The sequence below is a fragment of the Periophthalmus magnuspinnatus genome, chromosome 19, assembly GCF_009829125.3.
Source record: "Periophthalmus magnuspinnatus isolate fPerMag1 chromosome 19, fPerMag1.2.pri, whole genome shotgun sequence".
Taxonomy (NCBI): Eukaryota; Metazoa; Chordata; class Actinopteri; order Gobiiformes; family Gobiidae; genus Periophthalmus; species Periophthalmus magnuspinnatus.
The window spans coordinates 25,864,565-25,881,414 of NC_047144.1; the positions used below are offsets into that span (position 1 = coordinate 25,864,565).

At 37.8% G+C, this 16,850-nt stretch overlaps 1 protein-coding gene across 1 annotated transcript in view; it reads left to right on the plus strand.

The window, feature by feature from the left end:
- LOC117387231 (arf-GAP with dual PH domain-containing protein 1) overlaps nt 1–16,850 on the plus strand; it is a 50,401-nt gene that overhangs the window by 12,305 nt on the left and 21,246 nt on the right. Inside the window, exons 2-3 of the mRNA XM_033984679.2 lie at nt 12,194–12,321; nt 15,290–15,381. Coding sequence (XP_033840570.1) covers nt 12,194–12,321; nt 15,290–15,381 — 220 coding nt within the window. The remainder of the gene's footprint in view (nt 1–12,193; nt 12,322–15,289; nt 15,382–16,850) is intronic.

Below are 16,850 nucleotides of genomic sequence, written 5' to 3' on the forward strand. Positions count from 1 at the left end.
ACCAAAAAAGGTAGAATTAACTATTGCTTAACAAGCACAATTATTAAACCCTTTTCTCCCTTCTCTTTTGTTCTTAACCTTTAAACCAAGTCAATACACCAGCTAAAATCATGTATTATTATTTCACTGTCCTGATGAAGCAGTAGTATCTATGTACATGAGTTGACTTGCACAGTTTCGCTTGATTATCTGACAATCGGGTTTGACCTGTCCTCCGTTTGAGCTTTATCTCCTGCTCTCACACACACCATCCATTAGTGACTCAAGGCAGACGGAGCTACAGGAGACAATATGCCTGATTTGAGCTCCCATTAAATATCATGCTATACCTGTATTGGATGGTACGCTGTGTTCTGTTTCAGCACCGGCATTTAGTTTCACTGAGAACACACAATCTGACACAAAGATACAAATAACATGACTCCATCTCACTCTCAGTGATTTAGAGCAGAGATGATCAGATGAAATTTTTTATTTTTTTTTGGTTCACTCCAAAACAATCAAAACAAATGAGATTGTGATGTATTATGCAAAATGTACTTATTTTTTAACTTTCAACAATGTTCTTTTATCAAAAAAATAGCTGGAGTGGTATTTTGCGTCGTTCACGTTTGTTCAGTAATTCTGTTTACAAGATTATCTCCTTCTGAACAGTCAGAAATAATCTTTTTGAATTTTTCCTCAATTGTGAAGTCAAAGGTAGAAATCCGGAGCTCTCCTGCATTGTCCATAAATCATCGCCGCACTTGTTTGGAACATTTACTCGAAATTGACTCTTGGGAACTTTAAGCCATGTTTTGATATTGTTCCCTCATCAAAAACAGACCTGGAGTTGTGTTTTGCTGCATTCCAACATGTTTGAGTAATCCTGCATTATTAGTCTTTCTACATCGCCAAAGTTCAAAATGCTCCATTCCACCTTGTGATGTCATTAAGCGGTAGTTTTCAAGTTAACCGCTTCCTTTTACCTTTAGTTCAGTACAGATTGGCAATACCAGGCCTGCAATTATCCAAATGATTCTAGTGAAGTGTGTGGAGTTTAAAAACACAGTGGAGCACTTACTGTATTACCACTTAACATTATTGTGTCTCAGACGTGTGAAAGAAACAAAGCACAACTCCAGGTATGTTTTTGATAAGGAAACATATCACATTTTTTTAAGATCAGATTTTTTTAAGACTAGCTGTGTTTTTTTCATGGTAATTCTCATTGCTACTAATACTAAATCCAGATGAGGCAGCCCACACTGATGAAGGTTGATTCTACTTGATATGTCTCCTTCAATTGTACCTTTTCCCATGCTTAGTCACTGATCCATTGCTTTTATGGACTTACCTTGCTGTTATTCTTCCCTCTGCTGCTGGTGTGCTACACCCTGGTTGCTATGGGGGATAATACTGCAGGACTTTCTCAGTACATCAGCAGGCCTAGTGTACCCGAGCAGAGCAGAGGACAGGGCAGTCAGTCAGCCCCTCTGGAGACTAGCTTCAGCACTGAGGTGGGAACAAAGGGTAGGTCTGGCTGCAGAAACACACTGTTCTAGAGGACTTATATTTTTATAGTGTATAAATTACTATGTAAAATCATGTTTTTAGAGCATTTTTTACTTCGGATGCACTCCTTCCACTTAAAACTTGATTGTGATATTAAGGAAATGACAATACTTTTTTTTTTTTTTTTTCAATAGATTTTAATTTTAAATAAGATCTTCTAAATACAGTAGGCCTAGAGGTTATTTAAGTTTGTTATGTAGTCTGATAAAGAAAGTAAAAATGATCCCAGTACAGGTATATTGTAAAAGCAGCTCTTATAGTGAGACACCTGTCTATTGTCTGCATCTAATTATAAAGCACTCTGTCCTCTACAAACCAGGAAGAGCACTTTTAGCAGGCTAGTTGTTTTTAGCACTATCTGGGTTGTGAATGTTGTGAAAAGCACTTATAAACTCATCGAGGTGAATTATTAGGATGCTTGGAATGTATACGGTGAAGTTTAGACCCTGCAAACAGTTAATGTTAGGGTATTATAATAAGTATTTTTATATATAATAAGTATTGTCTTTACTAGTCCTAGAGTCATAAAGAGAGGCAGGAGACTCTGCATGTCTGAGGCAGGAGAAGTTTATTTACCATCAGTATTGGCTGATTGTAAATAAACTATTCAAGCCTCACCGTGCTTCCACACAACGAGGTTTAAATAGGGGCTAAGGACAGCTTGGAGACAAGCTAGCCGAGATAAAATGAGAAGTGCATAGCTAATGCACTAATGTTAAAGAAGGACAAATTCTATAATAGTTGGATGACGCCATAGCTAACAATGTAGAAATGTCAGCAATGAACTGGAGGTGTCCTTGCTAAGACTATGCAGGGGATACAAAATTCCACAACTGTTTAACATACTGCTCCACTTAGTACAGACCACCACTTCCTGCTTAAACCAGGGATAATTTTTCAAGATTCTAGCTCTAGTGATATTCTGCAATGATTCCAAATACTCCAAAAAAAACAAAACAAAAAAACATCAGAACATATTACAGAAACAGTCCAGACTGGTTTATTATAGTCCTTTTTATCGTATAATATGCATTTTTTTAGAAACTGGTGACACAAGAGCCAGGATGAAACATTATGTGTCTGATTGCTCACTGCTGTACGTTTTATTTATTATTTATTTTATTTTATTTTTATTCTGATTTCTAGAAAATTATTTTAGTTTCCTTTCTAGCGAATCATTTTAGTTTCTTTGTTCTTCCCCTTTGCTTTCCAGTTAGATGATTGTGATGGGTGGAGTTCAGTTACTTTCATGCCATATTAAGATTAAATTGGAAACAAACCAAGAGCTTAATTTTAAACTGTATGATAACATTTAGCAAACCTGAAACATGCTAATGCCTGAGAAACATTGCCTCAATAGGTGGGTTTGGTGCTTGGTTGGTTTGGTAGTTGTTGTTACTTTGATTTGTGATGATAACTGTACAAGTATTAGTCAGATCAGATGACATTTAAAGACATTTTCAGTGAAAGGGCATTGTGTTGTCCATGGAAACCAGTTAACTATGTTTTATTTTTTTATGTGAGGATCCTCAAACACAATGATAAAGCATTTTATTGTCGGATAAGCAGGAAGTGAGCTGTTAGCATGATAGTTGTTGATTACAGCATTACCATGACAGCAAAACTCCAATCTGGTGTCTGAAAATTGTGAAATGTGCTTATAAATTAATTGTGGTGATTGGTGAATAATTAGGATACTCTTACCTAGCATAAAAGGCTTGTGCAAGTCACTGTGTTATCATGAGTGTATCGTTGCATATAGACTGACACAGGCTTTTACCATCTTTGTTTCTGTGTCGAATGACAATTTGAAAGTCAAATCACCAAACAGTAAATGTCATGCAATCCAGACAAAACAATCATCAGATGAAAAATGACCAGGACTCAACCTAAAGGCACTGTAGCTTGCCTGGTTTTTACTGTAAAAACATGTAAAACAGAACTAGATGATTTTAAATGTTTCACAGTGGTCCAAAGTTATTCCTCCCTTACCTCCTGCAAGCATTATAATTATTCACCACAATAAGTTTATAAGAGCTTTTTACAACTCTCAGAGACCAGAATTTTTTCATCAAAGTAATGCTAACAACAAGTAGCATGCTAACTGTGCACTGATTATCAGACAGTAAAATGCTTTATAATTACATCCAGTCAGTTATACAGCAGATTTATTTTGACGTCAAGAGCTGCTTATACAATATGTCAGTACTGGGGCAAGACAAATTTTGAGAGGGCATGCTTTTTACCTACTTTTACTTTCATAGACGTGCATTTAGTCCCATTTTTCAAACAAATCCTACAAAGTGAATTCAGTTTCTTGGTTTGTTTAGCTATACTATCACCAATACCATAAGTAGCCTCTTTGGTTTTTTTTTCTAAAACCTCTTCGCTGACAGACTGGTTCAGCCAACATACAAATGAACAGATGTGAGCACACAGGGCCCCTCTTGTAAAGCCCCATGTTGTTCCTTTACTCTCCTTGTGCCCATGGTAACGCTATAGCTAACTCTTCTGTGGAGAATCAAGAGCTTTATGGGGTCTGTCTCAAACCAAAACACCTTTTTCTTTCTATTACACAAACAATCCCCCTGACACTGAATGGCACACGTGTTGAACTTGCAAATGAACATGAAATGTGCAGCTCTGTGTTCAAAAACAGTGAAATACTGAGTGTGTGCTGCTTTCAAAGGCCACTGTAACTTCAAGTACAACATGACATCACACAGGACTGCCCTGATTACAGCCAGCTGTTTCTGATCACAAACACCTGGCTGCAGTGGCGGACATTGAAGTGTGGATACCTGTCAGACCAGTCCCACTGCTCTGTATGTGCCAAGACCCTGCCCCTCCTCCCCCATCACGCTCTGCTTTAGTCTTCCAGGTACTGCCCAGTTTAGCAGCTCTATTTGAAATGTGGTTGTGTTTAATATCACTTTAAGGATCATCATTTTATTTGGTTGTTTTGCTTGTTTATAAAATGTTTAATTAACAAAGGACATCAGAATCACAAAAATATGTGAAAGTTCAGACAGTTGTAGATAATATATAAAGCCAAAAAAAATTCTTTCCATAATGTCACTATCGAAGAGGCACATTTTGTTACAAGTCCACAACATACCAAGAATCATACATGAATAATGTAAACTTACAGTTAATTACAGGAATATGATTTTTAATTTGACAAAAATATAAAATCCACATATGAGAACAATTCAATTCAATTCATTTATTTTTGTAACGCCCAAAATCACAACAACAGTTGTCTCGAAGGGCGTTCATGTTTTGGTTGATGGGGGAAACCGGAGTACCCGGAGGAAACCCATCCAGACACGGGGAGAAACATGAAAAACTCCACACAGAAAGGCCTGGTGACCCGGGGATCGAACCAACCTTCTTGCTGTGAGACATGAGTGATGCCACTCAGTCACCGTGCCGCCAAGACACAAAAAAAAACAACAGGAAAAATCAGACACAACAGGAAAAATCAGACACAACAGGAAAAATCAGACAACATAAGAAATCGGCCAGGCGAGGGGGAGGAAGACCAGACGAGGAGGAGGAGAGCCGGGCGAGGAGGAGGAGAGCCAGGCAAGGAGGAGGTCCAGCTGTCATCGGGGCATCTGAAAGAGATACACTCCGCAGGGGGAGTGGGACAGGGGACAACATGTGAATAGCATTGCTGATGAGAAAATAGGACAAAGTAGAGGATAGTGCTCAGGTTGCCATACTTCCCCCAGCTAGTTACTCCTACTGCAGCTTATCTTATCCCGGGTTTTAATAACCCTAACTCCCTCACTAAGTAACCTGGTCATACGCTATACCGAAGAGGAAGGTTTTAAGCCTGGTCTTAAATACAGAGACTGTGGGGGCCTGTTTAACATCAGCAGGGAGTTGATTCCATAGCACAGGAGCTTGGTAACTGAATGCTCTCCCTCCCACTGTACTTTTGGACACTCTAGGAACCACTAATAGTCCTGCATTCTGAGAGCGGAGTGCTCTGTTTGGCTGGTACGGGACAATAGCATCTTGCAGATAGGATGGGGCCATACCGTTTAGGGCTTTGTATGTCAGGAGGAGGACTTTGAATTTGATTCTAAGCTCGACAGGAAGCCAGTGCAGATATTTTAGTACAGGACTGATGTGGTCTCTTCTTTTAGTTCCTGTTAGGACTCTGGCCGCTGCATTTTGGACCAACTGGAGGCTCCTTATAGTACTTTTGGGGCAGGCGGCAAGCAGGGAATTACAGTAATCAAGTCTGGAAGTAACAAATGCATGGATGAGTTTTTCAGCATCGTTTTTAGGTAAAATATTTCTAATTTTAGTTATATTTCGCAGGTGAAAGTATGCGGTTTTACAAGCTAGGTTTACATGGGCTGTGAATGAGAGATTTTGATCAAATAGGACTCCAAGATTTTTTACAGTAGGGCTAGAAGCTATACTCACATTGTCGAGTGAGATTATCTGGTCTGACAGAGAATCTCTTTGACCTTTGGGACCAACGACAATGACCTCTGTTTTTTCAGGATTTAAGAGCAGGTAATTCAAGGTCATCCAGGTTTTGATGTCCTTCACACAGGCACTGAGTTTATCTATTTGATCAGTCTGATTTGGTTTCATTGATAAGTACAGCTGAGTGTCATCAGCGTAGCAGTGAAAATTAATGCCATGTTTTCTGATAATGTTACCCAATGGCAACATATACAGAGTAAATAGGATTGGACCAAGCACAGATCCTTGTGGAACACCACAGGCTACTTTAGAACAGGGAGAGGTGCTCTGGTTTATACTAACAAACTGGTACCTATCTGATAGATAGGATTTAAACCATTTGAGGGCGGTCCCTCTGATTCCAATGTCACATTCTAACCTCTGCAGTAGAATGTTGTGATCAATGGTGTCAAACGCTGCACTGAGGTCCAGTAGGACCAGGACTGAAGACAGCCCGTTATCAGCAGCTAATAGTAAATCATTTGTTACTTTAAGCAGTGCAGTCTCTGTGCTGTGGTGAGCTCTGAATCCAGATTGAAATTTTTCAAATATATTATTGTCCTGCAGGTGGTGGCAGAGCTGTTTCACCACAACTCGTTCTAGAATTTTTGAGAGGAAGGGAAGATTAGAGATAGGTCTATAGTTGACTAATTCATCAGGATTTAGGTTAGGTTGAACAGCATAGATATAATTCTCTAGTCTAGACTCTGTAACTGTAAACTGTTCTGAACAGCCTTTTCATCATGTGTGCAGAAGGAGGAAGCCTTGCGCCTGTGTGTATGTGTGTGCGTGGGTGCACGTGTGTGGTTTAGTCGCATGACCACATTTGTTTCATGAGTGAAGGCTGACTCACACTGATGACCTCACCACGCCTCAGGCTAAACTGTGTCTGTGGGTCAGTTGCATTTGCATCAAAAACAATAGACCAAAGATCAAAGAGCAAGTCATAATATGATTCTGAAATATATAGTCAATATACTGTTTTCTATTTATCAGAGTGCATAGTTTAGTTGGCTGCAGTGTTTGGAAGAATATCTACATTAAAATGGATTATGTAATGGAAAAGAGTTGCTTTGTTGTTGTTTTTTTTTTCATTTAATTTAATTTATTTTGAGACTTTATTGGGCGAAAACGTTATATAACATCAATAAGTAAAACTTTTTTTTTTTTATCCATTTTTGCTCCTTTAGCTATCTGCCCACTATAAAAGATCTATCAGATATCAGGTTTCTTTAAATTCCCCTCATCCATTAAAGGATAGCTTGACATTTATGAGAACATGACGTCACGCTTACATGCAGTGAATCAACATTGGATTTGGAAGGGATTACTGTTAAACCACACCCTTTGGATTTAGAAAGTTCCCACATACTTTACCTAGGTCTAAATCACCTATCTCCTAACAATCTCCCCTACTGCCTAACGATCTCCCCTACCTCTTAATCATCTCCAGTACCTCCTAACCATCTCCACTACCTTCTCTCCCCTACATCCTAACCATCTCTATTACCTACTACCCATCTCCCCTACCTCCTCTATTACCTTCTACCCATCTCCCCTACCTCCTAACCATCTCCCCTACCTCCTAACCATCTCCCTTACCTCCTCTTTCCTACCTTCTAACCATCTCTACTACCATAATATTTATTTTGGTAATTACATTTGCAATTCATATTATAGGATACTGTTCAATGCTCACATTTTAAACTCATTTATGAGCATTGAGAACAAGACTGAAATAGGCCCATGAACTGACAAACTAATACAAGAATCTACAAGTACAGGGTTAGTAGTTGTATGCTAAATAAAAAATACAACAAATTTAGCTTTGCTGTTTGTGAGGGAAATTATTGTACTTCAAAAATTGCAGCTTTTGTGATTGGCTAAATGGGTCCAGTCAAATTTGGATTCATTTGCGGTTCATCTGACAGCTCTACTCCTGACCAGCTCTGTCGCAGTGTTCATGATCATGACGTGTACACTCAACAGAAAATGCAAAAATAACATATACATTTTTAGTTTTTCCTTGGCTCACTTGGGTGCTAGATACAGATACTGGTGAATGTCTGTGGGTGTGCCTGGAGACTGAGGTGACTTTATTATCATTTAAGGGTATTTGGATATTCTGCCTGCTGCCAGAGTTGACAGAGAGGGTATCTAGTGTAAAAATCAACCAAATTCATTCAAATGTACATCAAGCATGCTGGAATACTTCACTCTGTGCAACACTTTTTACGCCTTAATCATTGTTAAATTGCTTTTCAGGTTACAATGCCACTGTAATTTTAATTCTTTTTACAATAATGGTGTACCAGGAACTTAACCAGACCCTTTTTACCCTACTGATACTTGCACTTTTTAGTATATTGGCTATCAGCCTTAATTCTCTTGCAGAGGCCAACCAGATGGACCAACCAGATCCCCAAAAACATGCATAAACCTTTAATTGAACACGTGTCCACTTTGCAGTAAAACAGGCTTGTGGATGATTTTGCAGTCAATTCAAATCTAAAAATTTGGGGAAAATAATCTAAATCAACCTTGCAAATCATCATACAAATATCAGTACAGTTTATGGGCCATCGGTCTCTCTGGATGCTAAACAATTGGTATCGGCCATGAAAAAACTAGAGGTCAACCAACATGTTTTTTTGTTTTTTTTCATGGCCGATACCAATTTATTTTTAAATCTAGAGCAACCAGTGGCCAATAAGTTCTGCTGATATTTTTTGGCTGATATGTGGGGCAGATTTTGATTCTATTCCCCAAATTATCTGATCAAATAAAACTTTATGTATATTATTTTAGACAGATGGTTGGTCCAAAACAAAATGTTGTAGCTGTTGTAGATTCAGCACAAATAGCTGATACACTAAAAAGTGCAAATATATTGGTCTATCTTGGTCGATCTCTACAAAAACCTTATATTGGTCGACCTCTAGTTGTGGCTCAGGCTGCATAACTGTATAGGCTGTGCAATATTATAAGTTACAATAAATGGAGCTGCACAGTCATGCATAGTTCTGAATCCATAGAGATGTGAAATGTGACACGTTCCTAGGCCTGTCACAATAACAAATTTTGTGAGATGTATTCCTGAAGTAAATATTGACAGTAAACAATAATACTGAAGCCAAAACATAAAGCAGAATTATTAACAAAAAGTAAGTATACTGCATCTTTTCACACAACATCCATCTTATGCCTCAAACACCCACAAATGCCACTGTATAACACTGCTGAGATGCATCATAATTCAACACATTCAAAAATGATATCTTCTTTGATATTGCCAGCATAAAGTCATATAATATCTTTTGGCGCATGCAGTGGTCTTCTTGTGCGCATGTGTGATATGTTATCAGAATGTTGCTGTTACCTCGGTGATATGATCGGACAGCTGGGTTCCTGTCTCAGAGCTGGACTAAATAGGATTTCCCTGTAGAATCACATTTTGTACAGTGCCAGAGTGAGGGCCCTGTAAGCTTCATTTACTTTGCATTAGCTCATAACAGTATTACACAGGGCTGGTGGTCACATGGTGCAGCGGTGGGTTTGTTATCTTTGTTAGGAGGATGTGATATGGTACAAAAGAGATATGGCTTGGTTGAAATAGAAAGTATTACACAAAATCGACTGTTTGGAGGGTATTTCGGAGATTTCTACCATGTTATAATGTTGATCCCTCATCAAAAACATGCATGATGACGTTTTATATGTAATCCATGCATGTTTGAGTAATTGAGCAATCCCTCCCGTGCCCCACTCGAACCCTCTTCACGGTTAGCTGTAAGATTCTGTCCAAAGCTCAACCTAAAAACCTACAGTATATCATTCATACTCCAGAATGGCTATTTCATAAATTTACAAAAGCAGGATGCAAAAGAATACAGAATAACTTCACAAACCTGATGCGTTGCGAAGTAGTTTCATCATCAGAATGCACACTGATTGTAATGTGACAGCTCTCTGAGGGGGAGTACCCAGTAGAAGGTAGGTATTTAGTCAGAAGTAGATTTTTTTTTAACTTAAAATGGAGATTGAATATGCATATGCAAAAAAGGCGATATGACCTAGACTAGTGCTTATTTTCTTAGTGTATAGGCTACATTTGTAAGAACAATATAGCCTAACTATCACACTTTGTTAATATAGTGTTGCAATGCTCTTTTCCTCATATGGATCGAACACAATTTTTATCACAAAAAAGTCCAAACTCAACTCTTAAGAACATGTTTTCATTTCTATAGAACTGAACGGGAGATGTCAAAAAGCTTTGTCAACTATTATTCAATTACAATTTGATTAATTTAACTGTAGGACAGGCCAAAGAGGAAATTTGCAATAACTATATAATTGGAAAGGGATGTCTAATAAATGTCCCCAAACACTGGGAGCCTGTCTGTGTGACCATAATTACTTTTACTTTGTTGTTTTTGGGGCACTTTTTTCAACATGAAAAATGAAGGAAGAATTTAGGTGTAGGTGCGTTTAAGTGTAGTCTATAGCACTTAGTATAACAGTGTCAGAAGCAGAAGCTGATTATTTGAGCACTTTACAAATCTTTGTTTAACTGCACATATTCACATATGCACAGGGTAATATAGCATTCTTATCATCTTTAAAGAATAGGTATTATGCAAAATCTACTTTTTGGAGCTTTTCTGAATAGGTTTTATATGCTATCCATGTATGTTTGAATTATTTGAATCATCCTTATAGTTAGCTGTAAGATTCTGTCCAATGCTCAGCCCAAAAGCCTACATCACCCATGCTCCAGAAGGGCATTTTTCCATAAATACACAAAGTACGATACAAAACAATACACTACAACTTCACAAACCAGATGAGATGTGCAGTAGTTTCATTAGCGGGATGCACTCTTATTGTGTTGTGATAGCTTAGAGGGGAGTGACTTAGCATGCAGAACAAAGAGATGGCAAACTCAGAGTCAAATACGAAAGTGATTGTTATTCTATATCTTAATACGTTGTTTTCGCTGAATATAGCATTTTCACTACAATAAAAGATAACATGGTGTTAGCAGTTAACACCCCATAAAAATATAATTCCGCCTCTTTATCCAAAAGAAAAGGCTACTACACATTGATAAGTAGGTCTATATGGCTGTGCTAACAGGAAACTGCAATATAAGCTAAATGTCATTAGGCTAGGTTATTTTTATTGAAAGCGAAATTGCTTTTTTCCCAACGCAGTTCTGACAAGACAAAGCAAACCTGTCCTTACCCTCTAACCTTAACCAAACTGACTGTTCCTAAACCTAATCTTAACCTGATTATGAAGAAATAAATTATCAAAAAATAATATTTGCTAGCATAGGCACTAATGCAAAGTGGCAGTTACATTGCATAACTTGGTTGGGGTGAAAATGATCCGTTTTAGTTCTATAATCAAAGTTACTCTCTGCCAACTCAATCCATTCTCATCTGGGTTGCCATAATGATATTTAGATGTCCATATTTTTTTTATTTTAACATGAATAAAAGCTTACCTAAACAACTTGTATATCAGTGATGAGTATTATCACAAAAAAAACAAGCAAATGTACAACAAATAACACAGAAATTGTTACTATCAATATTGTATGTGCCAAGATTTTGTAACCAACCAGTTTTATTTTTATTTTTCATCACCGCACCACACTGACTTCCTTCCTCTTTGCCCGCCTCTCGCCCCATCTCTCACCTCTGTCCTCCTCTTCGTCTCACTCTTCTCTCTCTGTCTCTCACTCACACACACACACTCTTTCTCCCTCTTCTCTCTCTTCTCTCTCTTCTCTGTGTACCCTTTCTGTCTGTTTCTCACTTCTCCACTCATTCTGTCTCTTTCTATTTACTCTACCCTCTCTTTATTACTGTCTCTCACCTTTGCCTTTCATCTTTGTCTTTCCCCTTTGTCTCTCTCTTTTTCACTTCTCCTTCTCTCCTCTCTCTTTCTCTTTCCCTCTCTCACCTTCTCTATACTCGCTCTCTCTTCTTCGTGTTACTTTTCCTACGTCTCTCTATTTCTCTCTCCTCTGCCACCCTTTCTCTGTCCATCTCTCTGTTCTCCCCCTCTCTATACTCACATTCTACTCTTTCTGTTCCCTCTCCCTTTTTCTTTTTTGTCTCACCTCTCTACCCCTTCACAGAGCCGGAGTGGGCATCTCTTCCCGTGGGCGTGTTGGTGTGCCAGGCCTGTTCTCTGCTGCACCGGAGCATCCCTCACATCACCCGGGTCAAGTCTGTCCAGGACACGTGGGAGCCCAGTGAAGTGGAGGTAAAGGCACAGACACTGATCAAACATGGCCGCCACCAGGAAGACAGAAAATAATAATCATAATGCAATACACAGATGATGACCATGTGGTAATGAAGGCTGGAAAGTCACTAAATAAATGTACCAAAACCGTGTATTGGTGCCCTGTAGTGGTCTTAAATGGTCTAAAAACTCAACAAAAATACAAAATTAATTTAAACAACACATTTTCAGGAGCCTGTGATCATTACGGGCGTTCGTGGTCAGGTTTAGGTGTTTGATTTTCAACAAAAAAGTGGGGTTGACTACGTCAGTTTGTGTCCTCTTGCAAGAAGAACAGGCACAGAGGCACGGGAATCATTCTATAGATCTTTATTGTCAATTACACCAATACAATAGGGTTAAAGGCAGCAAAATTCTAAGCAAAATCTAAAGCAGTCAAGTGAGTAGTGTCTAAAACGGTGTCTAAAGCAGAGTCTAGTGAGTAGTGTCTAAAGTACAGTCTAAAGCAGAGTCGAGTGAGTATTGTCTAAAGTAGAGTCTAGTAGTAGTGTCTAAAGTCGAGTCTAAAGCAGAGTTTAGTGAGTATTGTCTAAAGCAGAGTCTAGTGAGTATTGTCTAAAGCAGAGTCTAGTGAGTAGTGTCTAAAGCAGAGTCTAGTGAGTAGTGTCTAAAGCAGAGTCTAGTGAGTAGTGTCTAAAGCAGAGTCTAGTGAGTAGTGTCTAAAGCAGAGTCTAGTGAGTAGTGTCTAAAGTGGTGTCTAGCGAGTGGTGTCCAACAGGGTGAGATTGCACCACGGCTACAGATATGAAATGTTGTCTTAACCAAAATGACCAGAACATAGCTGTTATCTTCCCTTAGTGTGATATATGGCCACTTCTGCATGAACCATGAACAGAACCTTTTGCACCTTAGTAAGAAAGTAAGCTATGTATTACATTTGTATATTGTTCACAACTAACTAAAAAAACATTGGTAATGCCAGCTACCTTGTGACTGCGTTTAATAATTTACTAATTTAAGTAACAGAGCTTCAGACAGAGCAGTGCCTTTAGTTACTTCACCCCACCAGGGAATGCTGATGCGTGCAACTGTTAAGTCAGAAAATATACATATATACAATATTTACAATACGCAGTATTAGTGAGAAAAATAAAAATGTATCTATATATTTATCCATCTATTGTAAATGATGATGTAGTAACAGGCAACAATGTAATGATTTTGTTTTACTGTGTGAATTATATACAACCATTAACATGTTATCTAATATTTAAGAGCAAGTGAACCCTTAAATGTATTTCATTATAAATATGCATTGTCAGGGCCTAAAGGGCACAATTATTCAGAGGAGAAAATATGACACTCAACCCCGCTGTATGACTATTATAAATCTAGGCTTTTTAATCATACTGTTTCCGTGGTAACGACCCTATTAGGGGTTACTTCTTGGCGGGATGTGCTAATGCATGAGTGGTGCTTACAGTCAGGGAGGATTTACAAAGAGTCGGCAGATTTCAAAATATCAGCTGTACGGTATATCTTAGATTGTGGCTGGGTAATCCAGCTGTTCTATAATGTTTCAAATAAAATATAAGTTGAAAATTTATACATCAGCCGATTTCAGATTTAGACTTTGCCAAGGAAAATACACCAAAGCAAAAACACTTTTGGCACCATCTTCAGCAATGTCAAAAGCAGCCAATGGACTATTTGTTACTTTTTGTGTGTTAAGAAATTGTTGTTCTAGTTATATAAAATGTATTTTTCAAACAAGCTGGGTAGTAGAGACTGTCCAGCTACTATTTATTTATTGTAGCTCATGTTTAGTTTTTTTTGTTTTTTTGTTGTTGTTTTTTTGTTTTTAACAATGTTGTAGATTTAGAATACCTGTAGTTTTTGTGGTACAAATCTGTTCTTGTTATTGTCTCAGTGGCGTAAATTATTTTCAGTATTATCCTTTACTGTCTATATTTTCTTCAGCAATATATTGTACTTAATTTTTTTTTTTTTTTTTTATCATGACAGGCCTAGTTTCAAAATAAAATAGCCAGTTCCATATTTAGTTTAATTTTGTACATGTCTAGAGGATATCAAATAATCTATAATATTTTACAAGATTAGGTATTAATTACTTACTAAATCTTGACAATTATGATTATTTTATAACATTTCTTGTCTTAAGATAATTTAGAAATCCCAACGTATAGTAAGTACATATATGTGAAATGTGTTACTATATCCAAATAGTTGTAGTTTCATCAGTTCAGTCAAACTAGTCAGGCTGTTCAAATTAAAATAGTGAATTCATGACATTTTAAGCAACATATATTAGATTTTATGTTATAGATTTTACATTAGCAGACAAGTTTTCACTAACCTCCCTTGGGCATTGCTGTCCTCGCTCTAGACTCTGAACTCTTGTCGTTGTTGACCTTGATGACCTTGACCTTTGGTCCGTCTGTGGCTGAACAGCATCAACACAAACCAGACTAGAAAAACCTTTTTAAGAAGCTGTACTTCTCTGAGTAGTTTTCAGACAGCATGCTTTTATTCCTACTTTATTCCTGCTTTATTTCCTACTAAATTATTTGAACATTTGCATTTCTTGCACCGTTCCTTGTGATATGATTTTATTTTTCTCACTTTTGAGGTCTATCCCTTATAAATAGCAGATTGTGTGCATTATTTCATGGTTAGACCTTCCAATTATATTCACCTCTGATAAGCAAGTCTGCACTTTCTGCAAAATCACAAACATGGAGCAGCATTTGGAAGCTACTGGTTTAGGATTTAGGATTATCCATGGATGAAATGCATGGTGGATTGAATGAGGGTATGTGGATGGGTTGCAATTCTTCCCCATATAATCCCATAGGAAACTACATACATCATTGTTAGCTTGAGTCACATCTAGCATGTCTGAAGGTTTATACTATTATAGCCCTCATCTTATGGAGTTTTTCATTGAGGTTGTGTTGTCTTACAGCTACTGGCATCTATGGGAAACAATGCAGCCAAGGCCAAGTACGAGCAGAAGGTACCACCATTCTACTACAGACCCACGCACTCTGACTGCAAGTGAGTACTACCAAAATCGGCTGTCATTTATGCAGGGGTGGAAATAACTACAAATACTCATGTTACTGTAGGTAGATTTTTTGGATACTTGCACTTTTCTTGAGTAGATTTTTAAACATGTACTTGCAATGGATAATAAAGTACTTGTCAACATTGTAAATCAAAGGAGTTACTATGGACAGCCCAAAACCCAATTATCTCACTGCTGACCTCATATCTGGAGTCACAGTTAGGTCATGTTTATGGAACTTAAAATACAGTTCCTTTAAGTATACCCAGAATAGAAATGTTGTATGAACTCTACCATTTTTGTCGTCTCTAAACTGTTTGAGGTAACTGTGTTTTCAGACTTTGCTTATGCGTAAAACTAATGTGTTTAAATGATGCACGTTGCAAAAGTAGACTGCAAACTGAGAAATGCTATTTTTCACGCCTACACTACCTAAATGTGTTAAACTTCCTTTTATCATGCTATATTTGTGCAAGTCATTTTTCTATTGGGGTGCCCATATTTCACATAGAACACTTGTGTTTGTGTAATCTCTCAGTTATCCACGTATGAGCCATAGCAAAAGAAAAAATGTATTCTGTCAACTGGACAAAAGTTTTCGAGTGAATATGTTTTGCTGCTCATCCAAGCCACTTCTTCAGTTCTGGTCAGATTGCTGGTGGACACTGCCTTATATCTGTCTTAAGGGAGGAGATAACTACACTGAAGCTAACCTTTGTGTACAGTTTTTGTTTGTTAGATATGTCTATTGAACTATACTAAGTGTGAACTATACTAAGTGCTCAGGGCTGCCAACTTTTCACCAAAGCCTGGAGTGAGATTTCAGCGGGGCCAAGCTCAGTTAGGTCTATATGGTTACTGCCAGCGAATCTGCACACTTTTTTCACAGGGGTCACACAGTAGAAATGCTTATTATTTGGCACAAGTTTGACACAAGTCCTATAAGATTTAATCAGCAGTCTACAATTTGCTGTTGTACTGTGAAAACGAATTGAAATATCCAGCAGAATAGAGGGATTACATTACATTTCAAAGAGCTAAAAGTACCCTAATATATAAAGCAGTAGGGTCTGGTTCACACCCAGGAGATTTTTTCATTAAAATAGTATTTCACACATTTTGGTGCATTTTAACAGGTTATTAGGATGATTGACTAAAGAGTCCCTCTAGAGGAGGTACATGGCATTCCCCCTTTTAAAGGGCCCATATTACTCTATTTTGTTATAATGTTGTAGCCAGAATTGTATTTTAATTCATTCACACATGTCTAACATACAACTCCTGCATATTTAGGAGTTCTTCATTAGAGAAAACACTGTTTCACCTTGTGATGTCATGTGGTAATACAGGAAGTACTCCATTGTTTTAAATTCCATGCACCTTCAGTAAAATCATTTGGATTATTTCAGCCCTGAAATGATCAATCTCTACTGAGCTAAAGGCAAAAGGTAGCTGTTAC